This window comes from Paramisgurnus dabryanus, chromosome 6 (assembly GCF_030506205.2).
Source record: "Paramisgurnus dabryanus chromosome 6, PD_genome_1.1, whole genome shotgun sequence".
Taxonomy (NCBI): domain Eukaryota; kingdom Metazoa; phylum Chordata; class Actinopteri; order Cypriniformes; family Cobitidae; genus Paramisgurnus; species Paramisgurnus dabryanus.
The window spans coordinates 38988127-39013841 of NC_133342.1; the positions used below are offsets into that span (position 1 = coordinate 38988127).

General features: G+C 39.8%; 1 protein-coding gene across 1 annotated transcript; it reads right to left on the reverse strand.

Moving 5' to 3' along the window:
• Positions 1-1566: 1566 nt before the first annotated feature.
• LOC135767126 (uncharacterized) lies at positions 1567-24057 on the reverse strand. Its single transcript, XM_065276756.1, has 4 exons — positions 17654-24057; positions 14951-15044; positions 6717-6802; positions 1567-6509 (listed from the first exon to the last, which is right to left on the reverse strand). The coding sequence occupies exons 1-4, from the start codon at positions 23999-24001 to the stop codon at positions 1710-1712; spliced, it is 11328 nt and encodes a 3775-aa protein (XP_065132828.1). The 5' UTR covers positions 24002-24057; the 3' UTR covers positions 1567-1709.
• Between the last annotated feature and the right edge of the window lie 1658 nt (positions 24058-25715).

The following is a 25715-nucleotide window of genomic DNA, read 5'->3' on the forward strand; positions in this document are numbered from 1 at the left end:
TTGACGTCAACAGTAACATTTTCAGCATTTTAGCTAAGCAGTAATGATATTTATCACCTGATAAACTACTATTTACAGGCCTGCATTACTACAATAAAAGCCCCCCCCCCACAATTTTTTTTTCTTTAGCACCAGCCGCCACTGGTTCTGAGTAATACACAACATGTTCTAGTTAAAAAGGAATACAAGCCAAGACTTGAATTAATTCATATTTAATAAATTCTTAACATAACCAAAAACTAACACTTTAAACAACTTAAAATTACAATATATATTCAGTATGTGAAATGATTATTAGTAAACACTACAGGGCGGTTTCACGGACAGGACTAGGCCTTGGTTTAATTAGGAAATATAACTAGTTTGAACAAACATGCCTTACTAAAAACATTACTTGTGTGCAATTTGAGACAAAACAAAGGGCACTGATGTATTTTAAGATATGTCAGTGCAAGTTGTTTTCAGTTTGGACAGCTCTAATCTCTGTCCGGGAAACCGCCCCTAAATTTTTGGGTTAGTTAAACATGCACTTAAAGAGTTTTAAAGGTATTAAAGGTTTGAAGATTTTGTATTTTAAAGATATATAAACTAAGCAATAAGATTTGATGGTATTTTATATGGCTTTCTGGTCTTGTGGATGTCTTTGAATTGAGCTTCTGTTAGATGCTATAATACAAGTAGATCAAAGATGGCTTCATTTAATTTACATTTAGGGAATTAAATAGGTTATTTTATCCAAAGCAACCTACAAAAGTAATGAAAACAATAAAGCAATTAATCGCTGTGTGAGAACTGCTATAGAACTTTTTTAGTCTCTATAAAGACTAAGAGGCTGTTTACACTTGGCATTAACATGCGTTTTCGTCGATCGGATCACAAGTGGACGACGTTAATGCCAGGTGTAAACGGTGTTCAAAACGTTTTGAACGCGTCCACTTTCGACCACTTTCAACCACATTCAGAGGTAGTCGAAACCACTTTCGATCGGATCGCTTTGGAGTTGCGGAACGCAATGTGGTTGAATGTGTTCTAAACAGCCACATGCGACCGCCTTCTCTCCGCCCATTTATCTAATCTGAGGTATTAAACACTAATTTTACGTCTTTTTTGACTTCTGCCGTGAACATACGGTTAACAGCGCTATTTTTAGCCTTTCATTGATAAAACTACTGCCGGGTGTTCTACGTAGTTTCGTTTTGAAAGCGTGAAAGTTGCGCGATCCTATTTCATCAATTGCGCTGAAAATTCAGAGAAAGCTCCAACAAATAAACGTACAAAACACTGTGCAGCATGTATACTTGCTAAACAAGCAGCTGGCCCTGACATAATATAAGTTTGCGTCCATATAAACTCATAATTACTCCCGCTCGCGTTTGAATGACAGCAGAGAGACTCGCCCACCGTCTCACAGACCACCCCCTCACAGTATTCAGGACAGATGCGGTCGAAAGTGGACAAAAGAGACGGATTTAAATACCAGGTGTAAACGTAATGTGTCTCTCTCGTCCACTTGTGATCCGATCGATGAAAACACATCTTAATACCAAGTGTAAACAGCCTCTAAATGTAGTCTTGATTTGTCTTTCTGTAGTCTACTTTATGCTTATAAATGCATTCAAGCAAAATGGTAAGCTTTATTATTCACAAAGTTCTTTTAAATCCAGTGCAGAACAGTGCCAATTTATATAAAAAAGTTTATTTCTTCTCCGTTAGATATATTTATCTAAACTCTCAATAGCGTCCTCTTTTGTGTTCTTTCTCCATTCATCTGGAATCTTACCAGCTTCCTTGAATGTTTTACGGTAGTACTTCTCCAGATCTTTCTGAAACCTGCATACAAACCACTTCCAGTATGGCAGCTCAGAGTTGTCAGGGGTGATGCTCCAGTTTTTATATTCAGGACCTGCTTTTCTATATTCTTTCCATGGGACACTATAATCGGAGGAATTTGGGTGAAAAAATTGTTTACCAGATACTGCTGTTGTGCAAAAACAAATACCCAAGTTTGTTGTTCCTCTGTAATACCACCCATTCAGTCCATTATTACGATGGAAAGGAACACTGTGATCTCCAGGATGATCTTCCATTGTGTTTGTGCAGATGGCTTTACAGAAAGGACATTGAACCCAACAGCACTGACAGAAATGATCAATCAAAATCTCATCTGGTTTCTTCCTGCACTTTTCCAATTTAATGTCACCAATTCTTGTGAAATTCTTTTGTAGCTTTAACATCATTTCATTCAGACGTTCACTCAAATGCTTCTCAAGAAAATCCAAGTCTTCAATTTCTCTGAGATCAACACATGACTCACCCGTGAATTTCAGCTCATCTGTGAGTGTTTTGGTGAAACTTGTAAACCACATGTTGCCATCTCCTCTCTTTTTTTTTACCTCCCCTGTCACTGTATGCACTGCATTACTCACAATCTGCCCTTTCTGTTGTAGATTTCCTTTGAAAACATTTAGAACTATTTTGTTTTGTTGAGTAAAGTATTTGTCTACTTCATTCTTTATGAATTGTTTGAAGTGTTTTTTGGGTTGATGGATGTATTGTATGTATTGCTCAAAGTCCTCTTTTTCTGCGAGTGATTTCAGAATGTGTTTCTCCAGATTGGATCTGTTTTCACATAATGATCGTATATCTGATCTCATCTGTGCTGCAACATCAATAGCAGTTTTGTTGTAAACTTCTTGTAGGATAGACGGTTCAAGTTTTCTGCAGATAAAATCGATCAGTATGGCTGTTGTTGTTGTTCCTCTGCAGTAGTTCTTGAAGACGTTGTAATATTGAGTTTTTTGCTTCTCAAGATACATTCCCAGATCATTTGCTTCCTTGAATTCCTTGTGGCATTCAGTAAATTTCTCACTTGCAATGTCACAAACATAGAGACAGAGATCTATAATAAACTCCTTTTTCAGAGTGTAGTTTATTTTCTCTGATTGATGTTGATTTACTGACTTTTTAACACAGTCTGTTATCTCTTGGATGTAGCTGTCATTGTAGCCCTGTCTTTTGACTGGTGATTTCTTCATTATGTTTTCAGTTTCCTTAATAATTTTTTTAATCAGTTGCCTTACAGAGTCGTGATATTCAGCATTCAGGTTCTGATTCTTTAGCTTTCTATTCCCTGGAAAAAAAGAAGTAAACACGTTTTTTGCTGGATTCACAAACCGCTCAAATATCCCAATCTGGCTTTTCTCAGAGCTCTCTTCAGCTTCCTCTGAAGATTCAGTCTCATCTGAATGCTCTTGATGCTTCTGTAATACAATGTAGTCATCATAACCACCTTTGCTCAGTATCTGTTTGAAGTCTGGTAGATTTAGTCGCTCATTTACATGAGTCAATTCATTGTTTTCAGATAAAATCTGAGTGACATCCTCCCAATAATGAATATCTTTTATTGGAGGAATATCTTTGGTCATCTCTGTGACCCATTTACTCCACATTGTGTCAAATTCTTCTTTCAATACATGTTCATCTGTTTCTCTGTGTTTCAGACTCAAAGCGAGTTCTTTGCTCCGGGTAAAAAGCATATTTTCATACTCTGTCAGTTTTTGGTCTAGCTTCTGCTTGCCTTTCTTTTGTTCAATCTGTTCATCCAACTTTCTTTTTGTTTCCTTCACCAGGTCATCATGAAGATCTTGAATTCTGGTTTCAAATCGTCCTCTCCATTGACACAGAATGCTTTTGTATTTGTCCTCATTAAAATAAGACTTCATTGATTTTTCTACTTCTTCTTTTGTTGTCCTCATTTCATCCAGCAGTTCATTTTTCTGAACCTCATTGTTTTCATTTGCAATTCTGTTGTTAAACTTTTCTTCAGTACTCATCATGGCACTCCTGAGGCTCCAAGTCCACTCATTATACTTAGTTTCCAGTCTTCTGTATACGGCAATCTCCAGTGTGTTTTTAAAGCTGAACACAAAGTTTTCATTCAGCAGTGCACTCCAAAGATCATTAATGCGAGTTTTGAACTGTGACAGTGTAATGCCGCTTGATCTTGATGCTTTTGAGATAATGGTGCTCTTCAACTCCTGAATGTTTCTGCTGTAGTTTGGGTTTGGTGGTGCCATAGGTGGACTTCCCTCCCAAAGCTGTGATAAATACTTCACGTCATTCTGTACATCAAATGCAATGACATCACTGAACAACTCTGCATCACAATCTTCCTCTTCAGCAGCAAGTTTTGTCATCTCATCCAGTTTCTCCTGAAGTCGTCTTCTTCCTTCCATGTTTTTTTCTCCGGCTGAGATATCTGAAATATTCTGATGCACAAACATGCAGCTGGGATTCAGTCTGATCTTTCTCATCCTCATCAAGGCCTGAACAACAATCTGAAGGATGTCCCGCATCTCTGCAATGTTTTCTCCAAAGATGTTGATCAATGTCATATTTCCAAGACCGACAACAAATGTGGCCATTTCATTATCATGATTTCTTGTTGATCTTCCAGCAAGCTCTAGAGCACGAAGACCTTCAGTATCAACAACCAGAATATAATCAAACTTCAGCTTCATCTCCTCTGAAACTCTGACCAGCTGCATGAACGCTCCTCTAGTGCACCGACCAGCACTGACCGCAAACTGCAGACCAAACATTGCATTCAACATGGTTGATTTCCCAGAGCTTTGAATCCCTAAAACTGACAACACAAAGACTTTTTTATCTCCCAGTTTCTTGATGAGTTCATCTAAAACAGCAGTAAGCCAGATCAGAGGAACATGAGCAGCATCTCCATCCATCAGCTCCAGTGGAAATCCAGACATCATCATCTCTGCTGCAAGAACCGGAAGAGAAGAGAAGTTCAGGTTTTTCTTGTTCTTCTTCACAGATGAACATGATTCATATATCTGACCGATCTCTCTCAGTATGTGCTCCAAACCAAAGGTCGCAGCTTGTAGTTTCTCAGATATTCTCTCAAGTTCATCTTGTTCAGCTGCCAGTTGTTGAGATTTATCAGATTTCTTTTTAAGATCTAAGACTGCTGACCACTTTTTATCATACTCATGATGAAGAGCTGAAAGAGTTTCAGTTGTGTAGTCATCCAGTAGGATCCCAATCCACTTAAGAAAATATGCCTTCGCATTTCTTTCTTTTGAATTCAGTTCTTGAATAAAGATTTGGATAAATTCACTTAAGACAGATGTTTGCTGTTGTTTGCGGATTTTCTGCATTTCTAATTTCTTACAGCTTTTGATTTTTTCTATGTTATCACTCTTTTGTAGTTCACCCAGTGTAGGTTGATGCAGTTCTTTATTCTTCTGACACCACTGATGCCACAGTTTTCCCTGACACGGCAGAAATGCTTCTTTGATTTTTGTCAGATCTTTATTCTTCAGTAAACTCATCATTTTCTGTGCTGCATCTTTTCCAATCCTGCAGTCATCATCAATCTTCTCATCTACTGTGATGTGTGATTTATCTGGAACATCTTCAAGCTTGAAAAGAGAAGATGAGTCTGAAGATGAGAGTCCATTATTTATAGCTCTTCTAAGTTCTTCAGTTACAAGTGGCTGACTTTTGTCTTTCAATCCAATTTTAAATTTGCCTTCGCATATTTCTATGAGAGCTGAATCACTCTCAGTAAGTAGACAAATGAGCGGCTTTGAGTCTGTGTAGAGATTTTGGATCTTTGTCATGCTGTTGTCATTTCTGTTCAGTTGAGGTAAAATAACAACATTTACAGAAGCCATCTGAGTTAAGATATTTAACGGTTTCTCATTTTCTAATGCATCACCATGAAGATTACAGAATGCAACACAGTCAGGAAATGTATCAGTTTTTTCTCCAGATGGGCAGTACCAGGCGATCTCCACCACCCCATCCATCAGTACTCTGGATCTGCTGCTGCCTGGACAGTTCCTGTGGAAGAATGTGTTGTGTTTCTCATTGATCAAACTGTTCATCAGCTGAGATTTAGATGAGGATACAGAGCCAAACCTGAAGAAAGCCACCATTGGTGTTTCTGTCTTGTAGACCGGTTGGGTTTTGTTAAAGGTTTGACCTTTATCATCAGTTGTCTTCCAGCTCTTGTTGATTTGTCTGAATGTCCAGAGAGGAAACTCAATCTTCTGTGTGAATGGATTTGGTACAAGCAGAGGAAGAGCAAACTGACACTGTGAGAGTTTAGTGACCATGAGCTGCTTTAGAAAACTATCAGCACAATAAAACACAGCCATCTGAGCGTCCATCAAGTGAATTGGCTCTAATTTGTTGAAGTCTTTAACAGGTCTAGTTGTTTCATCAAAAATAGCATCAAAAGCATCTTCCACATCTTCAGAGAACTCATTTTCTGTGGGATTTTGTTCATTGTTCCATTCACTTTTGATGCATCTTGCTCTGTAATTTATCATAAGTAATTTTTGTAGAAAAGCCTGAGCAAACATTTCCTCTACGCAGACCTCATGAAACTGTGAATGTTCAGTAAGCTGAAGAAAATCTGTAGTTTTCAGTTTCTGATATTTGCCGTTCAGGTGAAGTCTGTTCATTACTTGCTCCACACATATCTGGAAAAATACCACAATACATTTATATCTGGAAAAATACCACAATACATTTACACTTATATAAATAATATTACTTGGCAAAAAGCTAAGGAAAAGAATGGTAATGTGTATGCTTTCTTGTTATTTAAAGGTGCTTAGAAGGAATAAGTTAACACCCCCAAACCCCACAAACATTTTACAATTTCAGATACTTCAAATATTGCACACCTTTTGTTTATCTACTTTCTCAGGTAAGGAAGAGCTCCTCAAAGGTTGTGATGAAGCGTGCCACGTACTTTTGGGGTTTTCAAGACCTTGATTTTTTTAGAAAAAAGAAGCTTGGATTTGAGGTCAGATCATAAAAATATAACCTTCATGGATATGGTTCTAGTCTTTACACACAACAGAAATATTCTGGTATAATATCAAATTATGTGTACGTGTTATAGGGGTCCTATAATGCCCTTTTCCATAAATTGTCATTATGTTTGGGGGGTGTAATAGAATAGTCTCAGCATTGGGGGTTACCTTTCTTTCCAGATTTACACACATAGGTCAATTAAATTGTTGAAAAAAAACACGTTCCTCTTGCCTTTCATTTAATACATCCTCCAGTTTCTTCTCTATTTTGGGTTTGGAGAAAATAGGTACAGAACAATACCTAAAGTAGAGGATTATTTGGTATATATATTTTACTGGAGACAGCATCATCATTGAAATCCCTAAAGTTACCCACTATAGCATGTCGTGTCACTTCTGGTAATGGGCAAACCATACATGGCTGCAGGTTGCGTTGGAGCATGCCTCCACACAATGGGTATTTAACAGTGGTATCAGGCAGATTTACTGGGGGAAATTAAAGAGGGTGAACCAATAACAGAGATGGGACCAAGTCACACATGTGCAAGTCTCAAGTAAGTCTCAAGTCTGAACCTTCAAGTCTCAAGTAAGTCCCAAGTATTTTTTTTCTTGGGCAAGTCAAGTCAAGTCGAGTCACAGGCTATGTCAAGTCAAGTCAAGTTCTGTAGTAGGTCAAGTCAAGTCCAAGTCAAGTCACCTTATTATTGTAATTTTACCTGCAGAATCTGATCTTAATAAAGTGACAAGATATACAGTAAGTAACTATCAGTAAATTACAATAATTTGGATTTGCATTGTAAATACTCATGTTCAGTAAAATACATCTTGGAATCAAACAAAATTGTAACTTCATAAATTATTTAACAAATAAAACAAATAACAGCTTAACATCCAACAGACCCCTCTCTGAACACCTCCCTCTCTCTCAAACACAGTTCACGTACAACATTAAACTTTGTTACATTTCTCCCCTCTCTCTCTCTCTCTCTCTCTTTCTCTCTCTCTCTCTCAAACATGTGCCCAGAAAAAACGAGGCGTCGCACCTCTTCCGTTCGCGCGCCTAAATTTGAAATAACGAACTTGAGCGCACAAAAGACGCGACATGTGAACCGCCCCTAACATTGTAGAATCAAGTAATTTTTCTCTGTGTGTGTGTTCAGGTGGCAAACTTGAAAAAGAATTATTCAAAAATAAGTATTTAAAAAAATAAATCAAAATTATTTTGCCCACATTTGTCCCCAACACAGTATGCTACGTTACACAGGGCTACATTAGCTATTATTACCAGTGTTGGGCAAGTTACTTCCAAAGTGTAATACATTATATATTACAAATTACTGTCATTTGAAAGTAATTAGTTACATTCAAATATTACTGACTCTGAACTGTAATGAGTTACACTACTTTTGCGTTACTTTTGAGTTACTTTCATCAAAATAACAGAAGTATGACTAGGCATTATAAAATGTTAAAATGCAGTTTATTGATGCTTATAAATCTAGAAGTTATGTGTTGGCCCTCGAGCTTTGAATAGGCACAGTTAAGACTTATGGCAAAAAAACAGTAACAATGACTGTCAGAGTCATAAACATAGACAAATGATCTGGTAAAAGTCTGATAAATTATGGTAGACATACCAAACACAATAAAGCTAGAGCCCACTGTAATGCAAACTATAGACTAATAACATGGCAAGACATGCAACCTCTTTTCATTTCTATTCTTTAATTCACTTTTAATTCAGATTCACAGCACAAACCTGGCATGCATGGGGTTGACACAACTTATCAAAAAGTGCTATTGGAGGATCAGGCCTCAAGGAAAACAGCTCATTTCAGTACAATATAAGGATTACATGTAGACTAACATATAAAACATAGACAAACAGAGGAACACTGCTTTTTGCCAAACATTGCATATAGGCTCCCATACAAAGGCTGGTAAAAACTTTAAACAGTGATGTTTAAATATACTATTTAAATAACCATGTTTAAGTCTACATTAATGTTATGTTGTAGTTTAGGTTGCTGTTTGTAATAAAACTGTAGATAGCATAGGAATAGCCTAGCAATCTATTATGGATATGGACTGTAACCATAGCAACGTTAGCTTATCTTGTCATTGCTGGTGTGGTGAAATGGATTTTACTGGCATGATTTTTAAAAGTCTCTTTACTTCTGAGGTTCAAGCAGCACAGGAGACCGATAGAAACGTTCTGTTGCTTTTTGCTCTCATTCGCAGAATTTTGCGTGTGCGGCGCTACCGGACCTGATTGCGACCACTTTAGTCAATGCTTATACAGCCGCGGACTTCCCAGATTCGGCTCTTTAAGAAACGCGTCAAATACAAAATTAAAGTAAAAATGAACATGCTGCATACAGCACCTGGAAACAGACATACGCTGCGTCCCAAACCGCCTACTTCCATACTATATAGTAGGCAAAGAGTACGAGAAGTAGGGCTTTTCGCCTACTATATAGTATGGAAGTATGCTGTTTGGGACGCAGCCATTACTATTTTACCCGCAGCTTTTTCCTGTGTGGATGCTGGTCACGCGCATTGGTCAAAAATAAAAAAATTTAAATAACACGTCTATTTTTGAAATGCATTGTTGTAACGCGCTCGTTACTGAGACTGTAACGAGTAAAATATTACCAAAATTTTATTAGTAATGCGTTATATTACTGCGTTACAGCAAAAACTAATATATTACTGTAATATATTATATTTTGTAATGCGTTACTCCCAACCAGTGTTGGGTGTAACTAGTTACAAAGTAACTAGTTACTGTAATAATATTACTTTTTTCAGTAACTAGTAGTGTAAGGCATTACCCGTCTGAAAATGGTAATATTATTACAGTTTTCCCGAGCTAGTTACTTGAGTTACATTCGCCAGTAGCACCTTCATCACACAAGGCACAAAACACAGAGAACAAAAGGGAAGGGGAGGAGGGCGTGAATGGAACAGTGATTGGTCTAAGTTTGGCATGAGGTATCATTTACCATCACCGATTGGTCGACACCCGGCAGCCAGCAGCACAGAGCGGCAGCGGCACACTCAAAGACAGATCGGGAAAATGGAAGCGTCAACAAGGGCAAGCTCTTTTTCAGAGGAAGGTTCCCAGCAACAGAAAGCTAGTTTCGACGGGTGGAGATTCAGTCATATTTTATTATGTTCAACGGAAGGAAAATAACTTGACGGTGAAGTGCACACTCTTTAATGTTTCTCCGAACGCTGTGCCCCGCGTCCGGTAGCGGGTAAGGAAGCCAGCATTTTCTTGGCCATGGCTTGCCCAAATAAACATTCTTGTCCAGAAAAAAAATGTAACTAGTAATATAACTAGTAATATAACTAGTTACTTTCTCCAGGGAGTAATAAAGTAAAGTAAGGCATTACTATTTTTGAGAGTAATATGTAATACGTAATATATTACTTTTTTGAGTAACTAGCCCCAACACTGCTCCCAACACTGATTATTACATTAGCTAACTACCAACTAACCAGATATTAACAAATTGACAAGCACTTACTGGGCATAATGGCTCTTTAAATGACGACCAAAATTGGAGGTTGCCTTCTGGCTGCTTGTGATTTTAATGTTGCATGTCTTGCAAAGCACTGTTCGTCTTTTGCAATCTTGTTGAAGCCAAAAGCGATTACCCTCCGTACCCCTCCGGCTGACATGTTGATATCTGATCAAAGTGGGCGTGGTGTGCGTAAGGTACGAGAGGGCATGACGAATGATAGTGTCGTGATTCAGTCATGACAACGCCATTCTCAGCCTGCGCTCCAGCTGGGTCGACTTTATTTTTTTAAATAATTTATATATTTTATATTTAAACTGAAAACATGATGTGATTAACACTCAAGTCATTCAAGTCATCGTGTCTCAAGTCAAGTCAAGTCCCGAGTCTTTAACTTTCAAGTCCGAGTCGAGTCTCAAGTATTTTATTTTTTGTCAAGTCAAGTCACAAGTCACAAAAATAGCGACTCGAGTCGACTCGAGTCCAAGTCACAAGTCCCCATGTCTGACCAATAAACCCTGAATTATAAGATGAGCTCAGGAGAGCAGCAGACCTTTCTCTCCTGTGAAAGGTGGCTGAGTTTAACAAGCATAAAAGAAAAAGACAAAGCTGTTATTTTAGATGCGCTGCTCTCCAATACAGGTTTGTTTGGATATGCAGTAAATAATGTAGTTGAAACATTTCCAAGGAGAAAAAAGTTTCTGCTTCGCCACAAACCACGTCAAACCTCAGCCATTAACAAGCATGTACAGAGAGCAGCAAAAAAGTGTTGCTTCTTGTGCTTCCCCACGGAGCAGTGTTTCCCATACATTGATTAATCTGTTCATGTGTTCTGTATTAACAGCAACCGTGTATTCTCTTATATTTATGAATTTGCAACAAATTGTCTGCGCTATACGCGAAATACAATAAAACTATCACTCGTATTTAAATAAAAAAGCGCTCATAACACAACAACACTGATGAGAAGAGCATCATCAGTACAGCCTCAATGTAATGTATTATGTTTTTTTCAGACGATGTCGTGTTTTTAGCAGTAGTTAAAGAAAGAGCTGGTTGGATTAAACAGAGAGTTACTGGGTCGGTGGTCATTACTGGGTCCTGTTTAGTGGCTATTTTATAGACAACAGAACAAATAATATGTAGCCTAAAATAGGATTCAGTATATGCTGCAATATAATGTGACAGATAGCCCTATTCGGACGGGATTCGTTTTACAGGGGTAAACTCCCGTCTTCACGTGCACATTACCTTACTTCCTGATATCACATGTGCAAACAACATGACACAAATGAGGAAAACGCGAAACAATGTGTTTAATTTCAGTTTGGGGAGAATGTCAGTTTCAGAAACAGTTCCATGCCGCTGAGAAATTTGACTTTTTTAAGTTTGTGTCGTGTTATTCAGGAACTGACTTGACACTGGCTTGTTCCTCCTAAAACGCAAGTAAATGCTTCTTTAAGCACTTTTATATTTAAAAGAAACCAGCAAATTAACAGGAAAGGACGCAATTTACGTGTATATTTACAGCTGGTCTATTCGCACAGGATTAGTATTACCTGAGGTAATTTCTCTGGACCTTTTTACAGAAGGTAAAAGTCGCCGTAATGATTACTGATATGGAGCATTCAGACAGAACTAAAATCACTGAGAAGCTCTGATAATAATTGCTTTCTCCCACCTCCCTATCTAAAACTAATCCCGTCTGAATAGTAAAACACAACGCAATGACGTCACATATATGCTAACAGGCTTAGGGAATGAGACAACACCCTCAGAATCTACCTAGACAGGTGAAGGCAGATCTGAGAATAGTCAATGTGGCAGAACAAGGCTGCTGCGAAGAGGTCCTAATAATCAGGAAGGGCCTTTGAAGGGATCAGATGAAGTCTGCACCTCTGATGTGAATTTTTTTTAAAGGAGTTCAGCTGTGCCCTGTCAGTCTTCCGCTTTAGGGCAGCGAGCATCACGATTCCAGAGTCAATTTCAAGAGGTTAGTTCACCTTACTATTTCTTTGATCGTGTCAGCAATCCGGTGCGAGGATTGGGCTTGTTATTGATGCAAACGCGCGTTATTTGCCTCAAACGTCTTCCGCGCAAGTTGAAAAAGTTCAACTCAAGAAGAGAATGCGCATGATGCTAAAATAAATCCCACCAGTAATCTTGATTGAGGAACGCATTTTTGGTTTCTACACAGACAGCATGATGTTGGACTTAACATTAGTGCAGTAAGGTACTTATAGCCTTCATTTACAATGTAAAAGTACAGGTATATAAAATGGCCAATTTATGTAATGTAATGAATTCAAATGTTCCCCAGTTTGAATAGGATATCATATTAATATATCTTTATTTAACTATATCTCATATTATTGTATCAATACACAAAAAATGTGTAAGATGATTTTTGCATTTTCATAAAATAAAGAGAACTGCAATTAAAACCAGTACTTTTGCTTCTTAACATCTCACTGTTCCTGTTACCCAAGCATAGAATAATTAAAAAACACTTTAAAAGGCCAAGGCATCAGAACCGAAACCGAACCGAAAACCGTGGGCAAGAACCGAAAATTTTATTGAACCGTAGCTAAGTGTATTGTTGCATCACTAGTAGTTACAGTCTTCCACAAAATTGACTACACCCCTTACAATTTTGTAAAAACTACTTTACTATATCTTCTCAAGGGACATTACTAGAGAAATGAAATTCGGATATATTTTAGAGTAGTCAATGTGCTACATGTACTGTTTAGCAGTATAGATTTACTCTCCTCTGAAAATAGCTTAACATACAGCTATTATTGTCAAAATAGCTGGCAACAAAAGTGAATCCACATGAAGTGATAATAGATGTATATCGTTAAACCATGCAAAGTCACATGTCCTATTCATCATCTTCATGTTTTTTTGTGCTTAACAGGACAATATAAATATGTGTATATTGTATTAGAACTGTTTAAATGTGACACTTTCAGTACAGTTATCTCAGACTGACAACTAGATGTTGAACTTGGCACCCCATGGCAAAGAACTCTGAAGATTTGAGAATTAAAATGGTTGCTCTCCACAAAGATGGCCTAGCCCAGGGGTATCTGCAAATTATTTTAGTTACGTGGCCTGCGGGAGCTTACAAATAATTTTATTGTAATTATAATTGTTTCTTTTTCCAGGGTATTTCGTGCCTTTTTTTCCCAATGGCTGCCAAACAAAGTTTAGTCCGGCCAAAGTCTTTTTTGATAATTTAATGTAATTAAGGAGTGATAATTGTTGATCACTGCAGGAGAGAGAACGAGTAGAGAGCCCCGCCCTGCACAAGCACACTCTACAAATAGGCTGCAGCCTCGGGAGGTCGCATTTGCAGGATATTAACAATTATAAAGTTAACTGTTATTCTTAGTTAATCGTAAATTGTTGTAATATGCTTATGACTTGTGAATGTGATGCTCATTTTACTTAAATAAACCAGGTCTGATGATGTATGCAGCCTGCATATGTGACCTCCACAGGCTGCAGCGTTCGGATTGAGAAACACAAGTATCTGCTCTCTCTCTTTCGCGTGCGCGCACATGCTCATGAAAACAAATACAAAATTGTAAAAGTCGGAAGACCAAATCCTATCCAGCGAGGAAATGTTTTCCGTCTTGTTACCACAAATGTTTTGCGATGTCCGGCTGGGATTATCTTATTACGCATCTATTTCCGCTAATTTCTGATTCCCGAACTAATTACTTATTTGAAGCTATTCATTTTAATGAACGTTTAAACTACTGATCTGTACAATACTGCAATCATGAGACGTCTGTCAATCAGTCAGGAAGACGCAACCGAAATCCTCGCCAGGACGCTTCTGGGAAGAATTGCCCGTATGGTCGCCCTAGTACATGGTATCTTTTCATAAACGCTTATTTACAAAGTTTCTCATTTACAAATAAGAAGTAAATTAGAAGTAAATAGCACTTTATGAAAGTAGCCTGCTAGACAGTCGACTATATAGGATTGTTCTAATTCAGTATTTCAATTTTCCACATACACTCCCACCAGTTTACCTTAGGGGTCAGATGTCTTGACTCCATAAAAAAATTATCAGAAAGTGTGGGTGGAAAGGGGATCATACAGGACATCATGCAGGCTCTTGTTATTGATAGGCCATCTGACTTTTCAATCATCCCCACTTTTTATTTGGTGGATAAACCTAGTGCTATGATTGGACATATTCTTCTCTTTTCTGTTGTTTGTTTTCAGTACTACATGCGGCAGAGGCATCCCCAGGTGACAAATCGTACCAACATACAACCTGAAAATGCATAAGGGTTGGTAGGTCTGTTAAATTTACAAGGGTGCCAATGTTTTGGTCCACAACTGTATAGTGTTAAAACTGAATCTGGGTTTAATAAAAAAAATAACAGAAATTGTCATTTTACTAGTTTGACATTCATTGTTTTTCAGGCCTTTTAAAATTGTGTTGCACTTCCCACTAGTGGTACCTAGAAACACCAAAGAATTGTTGTTAATCTCAGAGTAAGAACAACACTACAATAACATCACAAATAATTTTTTTTACAGTTCTTTTCTTACCTGTGGTGCTCTGAGATGAATCATCAAAGTCTAAGGGTACATGTGCATGACCATCAGGTTCAGAGTTGATTCCTTCCATTGGTATTACGTTTTCCTGAAGGACGAGAAATCACTGTATACATGTTTTTATATAACTATGATTTTTAAGGCCACATAACTGTGTACAAGTAAATATGTAGATATTTATATTTAATGTATGTATGTTTTTGAAAACAGTTGCTGTTTTTTATTGTATTTTTTTCAGAGTCTAGTAGTTTTAAGATTATTAAGTACGTTTATAGGAAATCAATAATTTATTTGAGAATTTGAAAGTATTAATGTGGCAATATTTGAAACTATCTGTATCTTATTGTTTATAAAATATTCTTAGCTGGTCCTGTTTTCTTGTCTGGGCTTTGTTTGCTCAAATATCTGTTTGCTGCCTGAGGGTCAGGTGATATTGTTCTGGAATGTGGTGTGGGGGTATAGGTGATATTAGCATTATAAATAGAGGACAATAAGCTCACCAAACTGTATTGTGTGAATTCTGTGGAATGGGTGAATCCTTTGAAATGTAAAAAAGTGATTGGAATTGATTTGCATCAAGATAAATAAGCATGAAAATAATCAGTGTTTTTTATTTCAGAATTCTACCAGATAGGACTGTCTTATCAACAATGTGTATGATGTCATTTTATATCATCTAAATTTGAAAAAAGTGACTTTGAGATTGGATTCTGATATAACTGGTGATTCCTCTCAACTATAAAAGAGAAATTAAAAACTTTGTCTGCCCATATGATGATAATGTGGACATGACGCCAGCAAAAACAAGCCCTTCATGAACACATACCTTGCCCCATGACAGGTATTACTGTCTGAAAAAGGATTTTATCAGTCTCAAGACTGTTATTGGCATCACTAATGATGCCATCTCCTTTCATATATCACAGGAGAACCTCTGAAGGTTTGCGACGGAAGACATGATCACGGCTCTGACAGATAACACAAATGAGTATAATTTCCAAAAGAGAGTTTTCATAAACAACAAAATAGGATTACTATCATTAAACATGTCTGTAAACACAGCTAAACACCATAAATACCAGTTTTCTAAATAATTTTGTAAATACAAAATGAGCATATTTTTATAATAACTTATTTTTCATATTTCAAAATATGGTTTGTCTGGTTATTATGTATCGTGTGATTATGTATATTGATATATAGCAGGGGTTCTCAAAGTCCGGACTCCGGTCCGGATCCGGACCCAACGGTAACTTGATCCGGACCCGCGTCCACTTCATATTACAAGTGCATTTATTTTGTATGTGATTGATTAAATGTGTGCGTTTGTTACTTTACAAATGCATATTAAACTTGTAAACCATTCGTTTAGTTTTCTTTACTTTTTGGATTTAAGATTATTCCTGGTCCGAAAATAAAACGAGTTATTTAAAAATTTCCTGTGTCACGCTGTAGCCATCACACCCAGATATTATGCTCAGCTACGTCATGTACTACGGCTTTGATCAGTAAGTCCTTATCAATCTGAAATCACTGTTGGTTTGAGTCGTTTATAACATACATTTGACAAAGCAACACTCGTCAAACATAATCATTATACATATTCTTTATTATCATGAAAATACCTGAAAAGGTTTGAAGAACAGCAATATAAATATATCCTTCCTGGAGCTGCCGTGTGTCTGGTTCTTCGTCTGCAGCGCATATTAAGTTTCTGCCCGAGAGCGCCCCCTGGCTTTTGGATGTAGCGGCATTTCACTGTAATTCATTGAGATGCATAGCAAGCATCATCAGCCAATTTATAGGTGCACCCCTATTTTTGGTCAGTGTCTCTACCTACCAACCACACTTTTTTTGCCATGGTTTATGCATCTGATGGAAAACAAACTGTGCTGTTTCTCTTATTAGGTTGCTCTGTAATTTGCACCTGATTACTTTTGGCATATTTCTTGTGTTTATGTTTAAAAAAATGTTTTTACTTTAAATGCAAAATACACTTGTTATGTTTTTCACAAACTATTTGTGTTGATTTGTTATATAAACAAATGATTTACATAAAGTTATTACCATGCTTGACAATTTTTTGTAATAACCAGTTTTTCCGGACCTATGAAAATGATGAGAATTCAGATTTGGACCTTTGAATGTAAACTTTGAGAACCCCTGATATATAGGCTATTGTTATTGGGCTACATAAGCAGTACACCTGGCAGAGTAACTCTACATTTGTTAAGACAGTGAGTGAAATCACAGCTATTCTGCTACACAAAAGGCTCAGTGTTGTAATATTACAACATTTCCATAAAAACTTACCAAACTGTCAAAAATTTAAAAACCCATTGATTTTTGCATTAGAGAACTCTTACAACAACATATAAAAGGTTAAATATTTTTTTCAAAGTTTATTTCTATATAAACTTTCTATATAAAATTGTTATTGGGTCTTACAGGGTTAAGTTGCCTTTTTGTTGTCAAGTACTATGGGTACTGGGTTTATATATTTATTTTTTATATATATATATATATATATATATATATATATATATATATATATATATATATATATATTTAAAGGTTTGTGAACAGAAATAGGATCAGTTGTGCAACCCACATTTTTCATAAAAATAATAAACATGTTTCTATGCACTGGTAAATGCCTTTTAAAGTATTTGTTATAACACAGGGACCATAGCTTACCATAGTAGAAGTGCATGGGACATTGTGTGGTTCTTGATGTGCCACTGAGGAACTGTCATTCTCTTCACCTGACTGTTCAAATGTCCCCTGGGAACTGTCCGTCTTTTCACCTGGCTGTTCACGTGTCCCCAGAGAACTGTTCGTCTCTTCACCTGGCTGTTCATGTGTCCCCAGGGAACCGTTCGTCTCTTCACCTGAATGTTCATGTTTCACCGGTGAACCTTCTGTTTCTTCACCTGGCTGTTCACGTGTAACCAGGGAACCGTCCATCTTTTCACCTGGCTGTTCATGTATCACTAGGGAACTGTCCGTATCTTCACCTGGCTGTGCACATGTCCTCAGGGAACTATCAATTTCTTCACATGGCAGTTCACATGTCCCCGGGGGAGTGTCCGTCCTTTCACCTGAATGTTCATGTTTCACCAGGTAACTTTCAGTTTCTTCACCTGGCTGTTGAGTAACCAGGGAACTGTTCATCTTTTCACATGACTGTTCACATGTCACCAAGGAACTGTCTGTTTCTTCACCTGGCTGTTCGCGGGTCACAGAGAAACTGTCTGTTTCTTCACCTGGCTGTGCACATGTCCCCAGGGAACTATCAATTTCTTCACATGGCTGTTCACATGTCCCTGGGGCAGTGTCCTTCCTTCCACCTGAATGTTCATGTTTCACCAGGTAACTTTCAGTTTCTTCACCTGGCTGTTGAGTAACCAGGGAACTGTCAGTCTTTTCACCTGGCTGTTCATGTGTCAGTGGGGAACTGTCCGTATTTTCACCTGGCTGTGCACATGTCCTCAGGGAACTATCCATTTCTTCCCATGGCTGTTCACATGTCCCCGGGGGACTGTCCGTCTCTTCACCTGAATGTTCATGTCTCACCAGGGAACTTTCAGTTTCTTCAACTGGCAGTTGAGTAATTAGGGAACTTTCAGTTTCTTCACCTGGCTGTTGAGTAACCAGGGAACTGTTCATCTTTTCACATGGCTGTTCACATGTCACCAAGGAACTGTCTGTTTCTTCACCTGGCTGTTTCCGTGTCACAGAGGAACTGTCTGTTTCTTCACCTGGCTGTTCACATGTCATAGAGGAACTGTCTGTCTCTTCACCTGGCTGTTCACGTTTCCCCAGGGGACTGTCCGTCTCTTCACCTGAATGTTCAAGTGTCCCCAGGAAACTGTCCGTATCTTTACCTGAATGTTCATGTTTCAGCAGTAAACTTTCTGTTTCTTCACCTGGCTGTTCATGTGTAACCAGGAAACTGTCAGTCTTTTCAACTGGCTGTTCATGTGTCAGCAGGGAACTGTCCGTATTTTCACCTGGCTGTGCACATGTCCTCAGGGAACTATCCATTTCTTCACATGGCTGTTCACATGTCCCCGGGAGAGTGTCCGTCTCTTCACCTGAATGTTCATGTCTCACCAGGGAACTTTTAGTTTCTTCACCTGGCTGTTGAGTAACCAGGGAACTGTAAGTCTTTTCACCTGGCTTTTCATGTGTCAGTGGGGAAATGTCCGTATCTTCACCTGACTGTGCACATGTCCTCAGGGAACTATACATTTCTTCACATGGCTGTTCACATGTCCCCGGGGGACTGTCCGTCTCTTCACCTGAATGTTCATGTCTTACCAGGGAACTTTCAGTTTCTTCACCTGGCTGTTGAGTAACCAGGGAACTGTTCATCTTTTCACATCGCTGTTCACATGTCACCAAGGAACTGTCTGTTTCTTCACCTGGCTGTTCGCGTGTCACAAAGGAACTGTCTGTTTCGTCACATGGCTGTTCACATGTCACAGAGGAACTGTCCGTCTCTTCATCTGGCTGTTCACGTTTCCCCGGGGAACTGTCTGTCTCTTCACCTGAATGTTCAAGTGTCCCCAGGGAACTGTCCATCTCTTTACCTGAATGTTCATGTTTCACCAGTAAACTTTCCGTTTCTTCACCTGGCTGTTCATGTGTAACCAGGGAACTGTCCATCTTTTCACCTGGCTGTTTATGTATCACCTGGGAACTGTTTGTCTCTTCAGTTGGCTGTTGATGTGTCACCTGGGGACTGTCTGTCTCTTCACCTGGCTGTGCACATGTCCTTGATGAACTATCTGTCCCCTTACATGGCTGTTCACGTGTCACCTGGGGACTGTCCATCTTTTCACATGGGTGTTCACATGCTACCAGGAAACTGTCCTTCTCTTTATTTGCCTGTTTATGAGTCACCAAGGAAGTGTCCCTCTTTTCACCTGGCTGTTCACGTGTCACTGAGGATCTCTCTGTCTCTTTACATGGGTGTTCAGTTGTCACAAGGGAACTGTATGTCTCTCTACCTGGATGTGCATGTGTCCCTGAGGAACTGTTTGTTTCTTCACCTGGCTGTACATGTTTCACCGGGAAACTTTCCATCTCTTTATCTGAATGTTCATGTTTCACTAGGTAACTTTCCGTTTTTTCACCTGGGTGTTCACCTGTCCCTTGTAAATTGTCAATTTCTTCACCTACCAGTTCACGAGTAACCAGGGAACTGTCCGTTTTTTCACCTGGCTGTTCACGTTTCCACAAGGAACTGTCTGTCTCTTCACCTGAATGCTCAAGTTTCCCCAGGGAACCGTTCGTCTCTTCACCTGAATGTTCATGTTTCACCGGTGAACCTTCTGTTTCTTCACCTGGCTGTTCACGTGTAACCAGGGAACTGTCCATCTTTTCTCCTGGCTGTTCATGTGTCAGTGGGGAAATGTCCGTATCTTCACCTGGCTGTGCACATGTCCTCAGGGAACTATCCATTTCTTCACATGGCTGTTCACATGTCCCCGGGGGACTGTCCGTCTCTTCACCTGAATGTTCATGTCTCACCAGGGAACTTTCAGTTTCTTCACCTGGCTGTTGAGTAACCAGGGACCTGTTTATCTTTTCACATGGCTGTTCACATGTCACCAAGGAACTGTCTGTTTCTTCCTCTGGCTGTTCGCGTGTCACAGAGGAACTGTCTGTTTCTTCACCTGGCTGTTCACATGCCACAGAGGAACTGTCCGTCTCTTCACCTGGCTGTTCACGTTTCCCCAGGGAACTGTCCATCTCTTCATCTGAATGTTCACGTTTCACCAGTAAACTTTCCGTTTCTTCACCTGGCTGTTCATGTGTAACCAGGGAACTGTCCATCTTTTCACCTGGCTGTTCATGTATGACTGGGGAACTGTCCGTATCTTCACCTGGCTGTGCACATGTCCTCAGGGAACTATCCATTTCTTCACATGGCTGTTCACATGTCCCCGGGGGAGTGTCCGTCTCTTCACCTGGATGTTCATGTTTCACCAGGGAACTTTCAGTTTCTTCACCTGGCTGTTGAGTAACCAGGGAACTGTCAGTCTTTTCACCTGGCTGTTCATGTGTCAGTGGGGAACTGTCCGTATCTTCACCTGGCTGTGCACATGTCCTCAGGGAACTATCCATTTCTTCACATGGCTGTTCACATGTCCCCGGGGGACTGTCCGTCTCTTCACCTGAATGTTCATGTCTCACCAGGGAACTTTCAGTTTCTTCACCTGGCTGTTGAGTAACCAGGGAACTGTTCATCTTTTCACCTGGCTGTTCGCGTGTCACAGAGGAACTGTCTGTTTCTTCACCTGGCTGTGCACATGTCCTCAGGGAACTATCCATTTCTTCACATGGCTGTTCACATGTCCCCGGGGGAGTGTCCGTCTCTTCACCTGAATGTTCGTGTTTCACCAGGGAACTTTCAGTTTCTTCACCTGGCTGTTGAGTAACCAGGGAACTGTCAGTCTTTTCACCTGGCTGTTCATGTGTCAGCGGGGCACTGTCCGTATCTTCACCTGGCTGTGCAAATGTCCTCAGGGAACTATCCATTTCTTCACATGGCTGTTCACATGTCTCCGGGGGAGTGTCCATCTCTTCACCTGAATGTTCATGTTTCACCAGGGAACTTTCAGTTTCTTCACCTGGCTGTTGAGTAACCAGGGAACTGTTCGTCTTTTCACCTGGCTGTTCATGTGTCAGTGGGGAACAGTCCGTATCTTCACCTGGCTGTGCACATGTCCTCAGGGAACTATCCATCTCTTCACATGCTTGTTCATGTGTCACTGAGAAACTGACTGTTTCTTCACCTGGCTGTTCGTTTATCTCTGGGAATCTGTCTTTCTTTTCACCTGGCTGTTCACGTGTCCCTGGGGAACTGTCTTTCTTGTCACCTGGCTGTTTACATGTCACATGGGAACTGTCTGTCTCTTTACCTGGCTGTGCATGTGTCCCTGGGGAACATTCTATTTCTTCTCCTGGCTGTTCAAGTGTCACTGGGGAACTGTCTGTCTCTTTACCTGGATGTTCACGTTTGACCGGGGAACTGTTCATCTCTTCACCTGGCTGTTCATTTTTCACCGGAAAATTGTCCGTCTCTTCACTTGGCTGTTTACATGTCACTGGAGAACTGTCGGTCTCTTCACCTGGCAGTTGACGTGTCACTGTGGAACTGTCCATCTTTTCAACTGGCTGTTTAAATTTCACCAGGGAACTGTCCGTTTTTTCACCTGGCTGTTCACGTGTCCAAAGGGAACCGTTCATCTCTTCACCTGAATGTTCATGTTTCACCGGTGAACCTTCTGTTTCTTCACCTGGCTGTTCACGTGTAACCAGGGAACTGTCCATCTTTTCACCTGGCTGTTCATTTTTCACCGGAAAATTGTCCGTCTCTTCACTTGGCTGTTTACATGTCACTGGAGAACTGTCGGTCTCTTCACCTGGCAGTTGACGTGTCACTGTGGAACTGTCCATCTTTTCAACTGGCCGTTTAAATTTCACCAGGGAACTGTCCGTTTTTTCACCTGGCTGTTCACGTGTCCAAAGGGAACCGTTCATCTCTTCACCTGAATGTTCATGTTTCACCGGTGAACCTTCTGTTTCTTCACCTGGCTGTTCACGTGTAACCAGGGAACTGTCCATCTTTTCTCCTGGCTGTTCATGTATCACTGGGGAACTGTCCATCTTTTCTCCTGGCTGTTCATGTACAACTGGGGAACTGTCCGTATCTTCACCTGCCTGTGCACGTGTCCTCAGGGAACTATCCATTTCTTCACATGGCTGTTCACATGTCCCCGGGGGAGTGTCCATCTCTTCACCTGAATGTTCATGTTTCACCAGGGAACTTTCAGTTTCTTCACATGGCTGTTCACATGTCACCAAGGAACTGTCAGTGTCTTCACCTGGCTGTGCACATGTCCTCAGGGAACTATCTATCTTTTCACATGCTTGTTCATGTTTCACTGAGAAACTGACTGTTTCTTCACCTGGTTGTTCATGTGTCACAGAGGAACTGTCTGTCTCTTCACCTGGTTGTTCACGTGTCCCCAAGGAACTGTCCGTCTCTTCACCTAAAAGTTCACAAGTAAGCAGGGAACTGTCCGTCTTTTTACCTGGCAGTTTATGTGTCACTGGGGAACTGTCCGTATCTTCACCTGGCTGTGCACATGTCCTCAGGGAACTATCCATTTCTTCACATGGCTGTTCACATGTCCCCAGGGGACTGTCCGTCTCTTCACCTGAATGTTCATGTTTCACCAGGGAACTTTCAGTTTCTTCACCTGGCTGTTGAGTAACCAGGGAACTGTTCGTCTTTTCACCTGGCTGTTCATGTGTCAATGGGGAACAGTCCGTATCTTCACTTGGCTGTGCACATGTCCTCAGGGAACTATCCATCTCTTTACATGGCTGTTCACATGTCACCAAGGAACTGTCTTTTTCTTCACCTGGTTGTTCATGTGTCACAGAGGAACTGTCTGTCTCTTCACCTGGTTCACGTGTCCCCAGGGAACTGTCCGTCTCTTCACCTGAAAGTTCACAAGTAACTAGAGAACTGTCCGTCTTTTTACCTGGCAGTTTATGTGTCACCGGGGAACTGTCAGTATCTTCAACTGACTGTGTACAGGTCCTCAGGGAGCTATCTGTCTCTTCACATGACTGTTCACATGTCCCCGGGGGACTGTCCGTCTCTTCACCTGAATGTTCATGTCTCACCAGGGAACTTTCAGTTTCTTCACCTGGCTGTTCACATGTCCCCAGAGCACTGTCCATTTCTTCACCTGGCTTTTCACATGTCCCCAGAGAACTGCCCATCTCTTTACCTGGCTCTGCAAATGTCCCCAGGGAACTATCTGTCTCTTCACATGGCTGTTCACATGTCACCGGGGGACTGTCCGTCTCTTTACATGGGTGTTCGTGTGTCCCTAAGGAATGTTCCCTCTTTTCACCTGGCGGTTCACGTCTCCCCAGGGAACAATCCATCACTTTACCTGACTGTTCACATGTCCCCGGAAAACTGTCTGTCTTTTCGCTTGGCTGTTCACGTGGCATCGGGAAACTTGCCGTCCCTTCACTTGGCTTTTCATGTGTCCTCTGAAAACCGTCAGTCTTTTCACATAGCTGTTCACGTGTCACAAAGAAACTGTTTATCTCTTCACCTGGCTGTTCACATGTCACCTGGGAACTTCCTGTTTCTTTACCTGGCTGTGCACGTGTCCCTGGGGAACTGTCTGTCTTTTCTCCTGGCTGTTTATGTGTCACCGGGGAACTGTCTGTATCTTCACCTGGCTGTGAACATGTCCTCAGGGAACTATCTATCTTTTCACATGCTTGTTCATGTGTCACTGAGAAACTGACTGTTTCTTCACCTGGCTGTTCATGTATTTCTGGGGAACTGTTTTTCTTTTCACCTGGCTGTTCACGTGTCCCTGGGGAACTGTCTTTCTTTTCACCTGGCTGTTTACATGTCACATGGGAACTGTCTGTCTCTTTACCTGGCTGTGCATGTGTCCCTGGGGAACTTTCCATTTCTTCTCCTGGCTGTTCAAGTGTCACTGGGGAACTGTCTGTCTCTTTACCTGGGTGTTCACAGTTCACCTGGGAACTGTCCATCTCTTCACCTGGCTGTTCATGTTTCACCGGAGAATTGTCCGTCTCTTCACCTGGGTGTTCATGTGTCACTGGAGAACTGTCCATCTTTTCAACTGGCTGTTCAAATTTCACCAGGAAACTGTCAGTCTCTTCACTTGGCTGTTCACGTATGACAGGGTATATGTCCGTCTCTTCAACTGGATGTTGCTGTATCACCAAAAAACAGGTTTTGACGACTTCTGTCTGTTGCTGTCAGATCACTGCTGGTAACTCATAACTACATTTTGGAGTTTAGAGAAATGTTGTGATCTAGAAAAACACACAATAATAATTTCTAAGTCAGATTATCAAAAAATATCTCTACAAAAAAATTCTGTCTGGTCATCTGATTGGTTTTGTCTACTGTTTGTATGCTTTCTTACCTTTGGTAGATTGAGGTAAAGTAAGTCCGATGGTACAGGTGTTACACCAATGTCTATATGACCATCAAATGGGAAGTTGCTTCCTTCAATTAGCTCTACAATATTTTAGAGGAACAAACCTGTTAGTAATGAAGGTAAATGAAATAATCAACATATTAATCATATGAGGACATCCATATTATTTCAGGCATTATTTTGCTGCATGTAAAGTGCTGTAGTTGTGTTTAATATACATATATATATATATATATATATATATATATATATATATATATATATATATATATATATATATATATATATATATATATATATATATCATACAGATTTTTTCATAATATAACTAAATTAGATTAATGTTTGGTGAAAGTCTTTGGTTTATACTTAAACCGATCATGTGTGTCTACATTCTAAGCATGTGACAGGAACAGGAATGACAAGTATTTTTATTACATGTGTTAAAAATATGTATTCATAATAACATTTTGTATATAATTTTGTATGTTATCTAAATAAAACCTCAACCTCTTACCCAGCTAACAAAAGTGTGTTGTAAGAATGTTCCTTAGACATTTTAAATGTTTTTGAAAACATTTAGAAAACATTGAAAATGTCCAGTGTTTTATGCTTTAAGTGCTTCTTGTGCTAATGACCCTTTAGTAAATGCTGACAGGGCATAAAAAAGTTTGGTTCCGGTTTTTGACCGACCCTGTCAATTTACGTGCGACCCAAATTTATTTTATGTGCTTGGG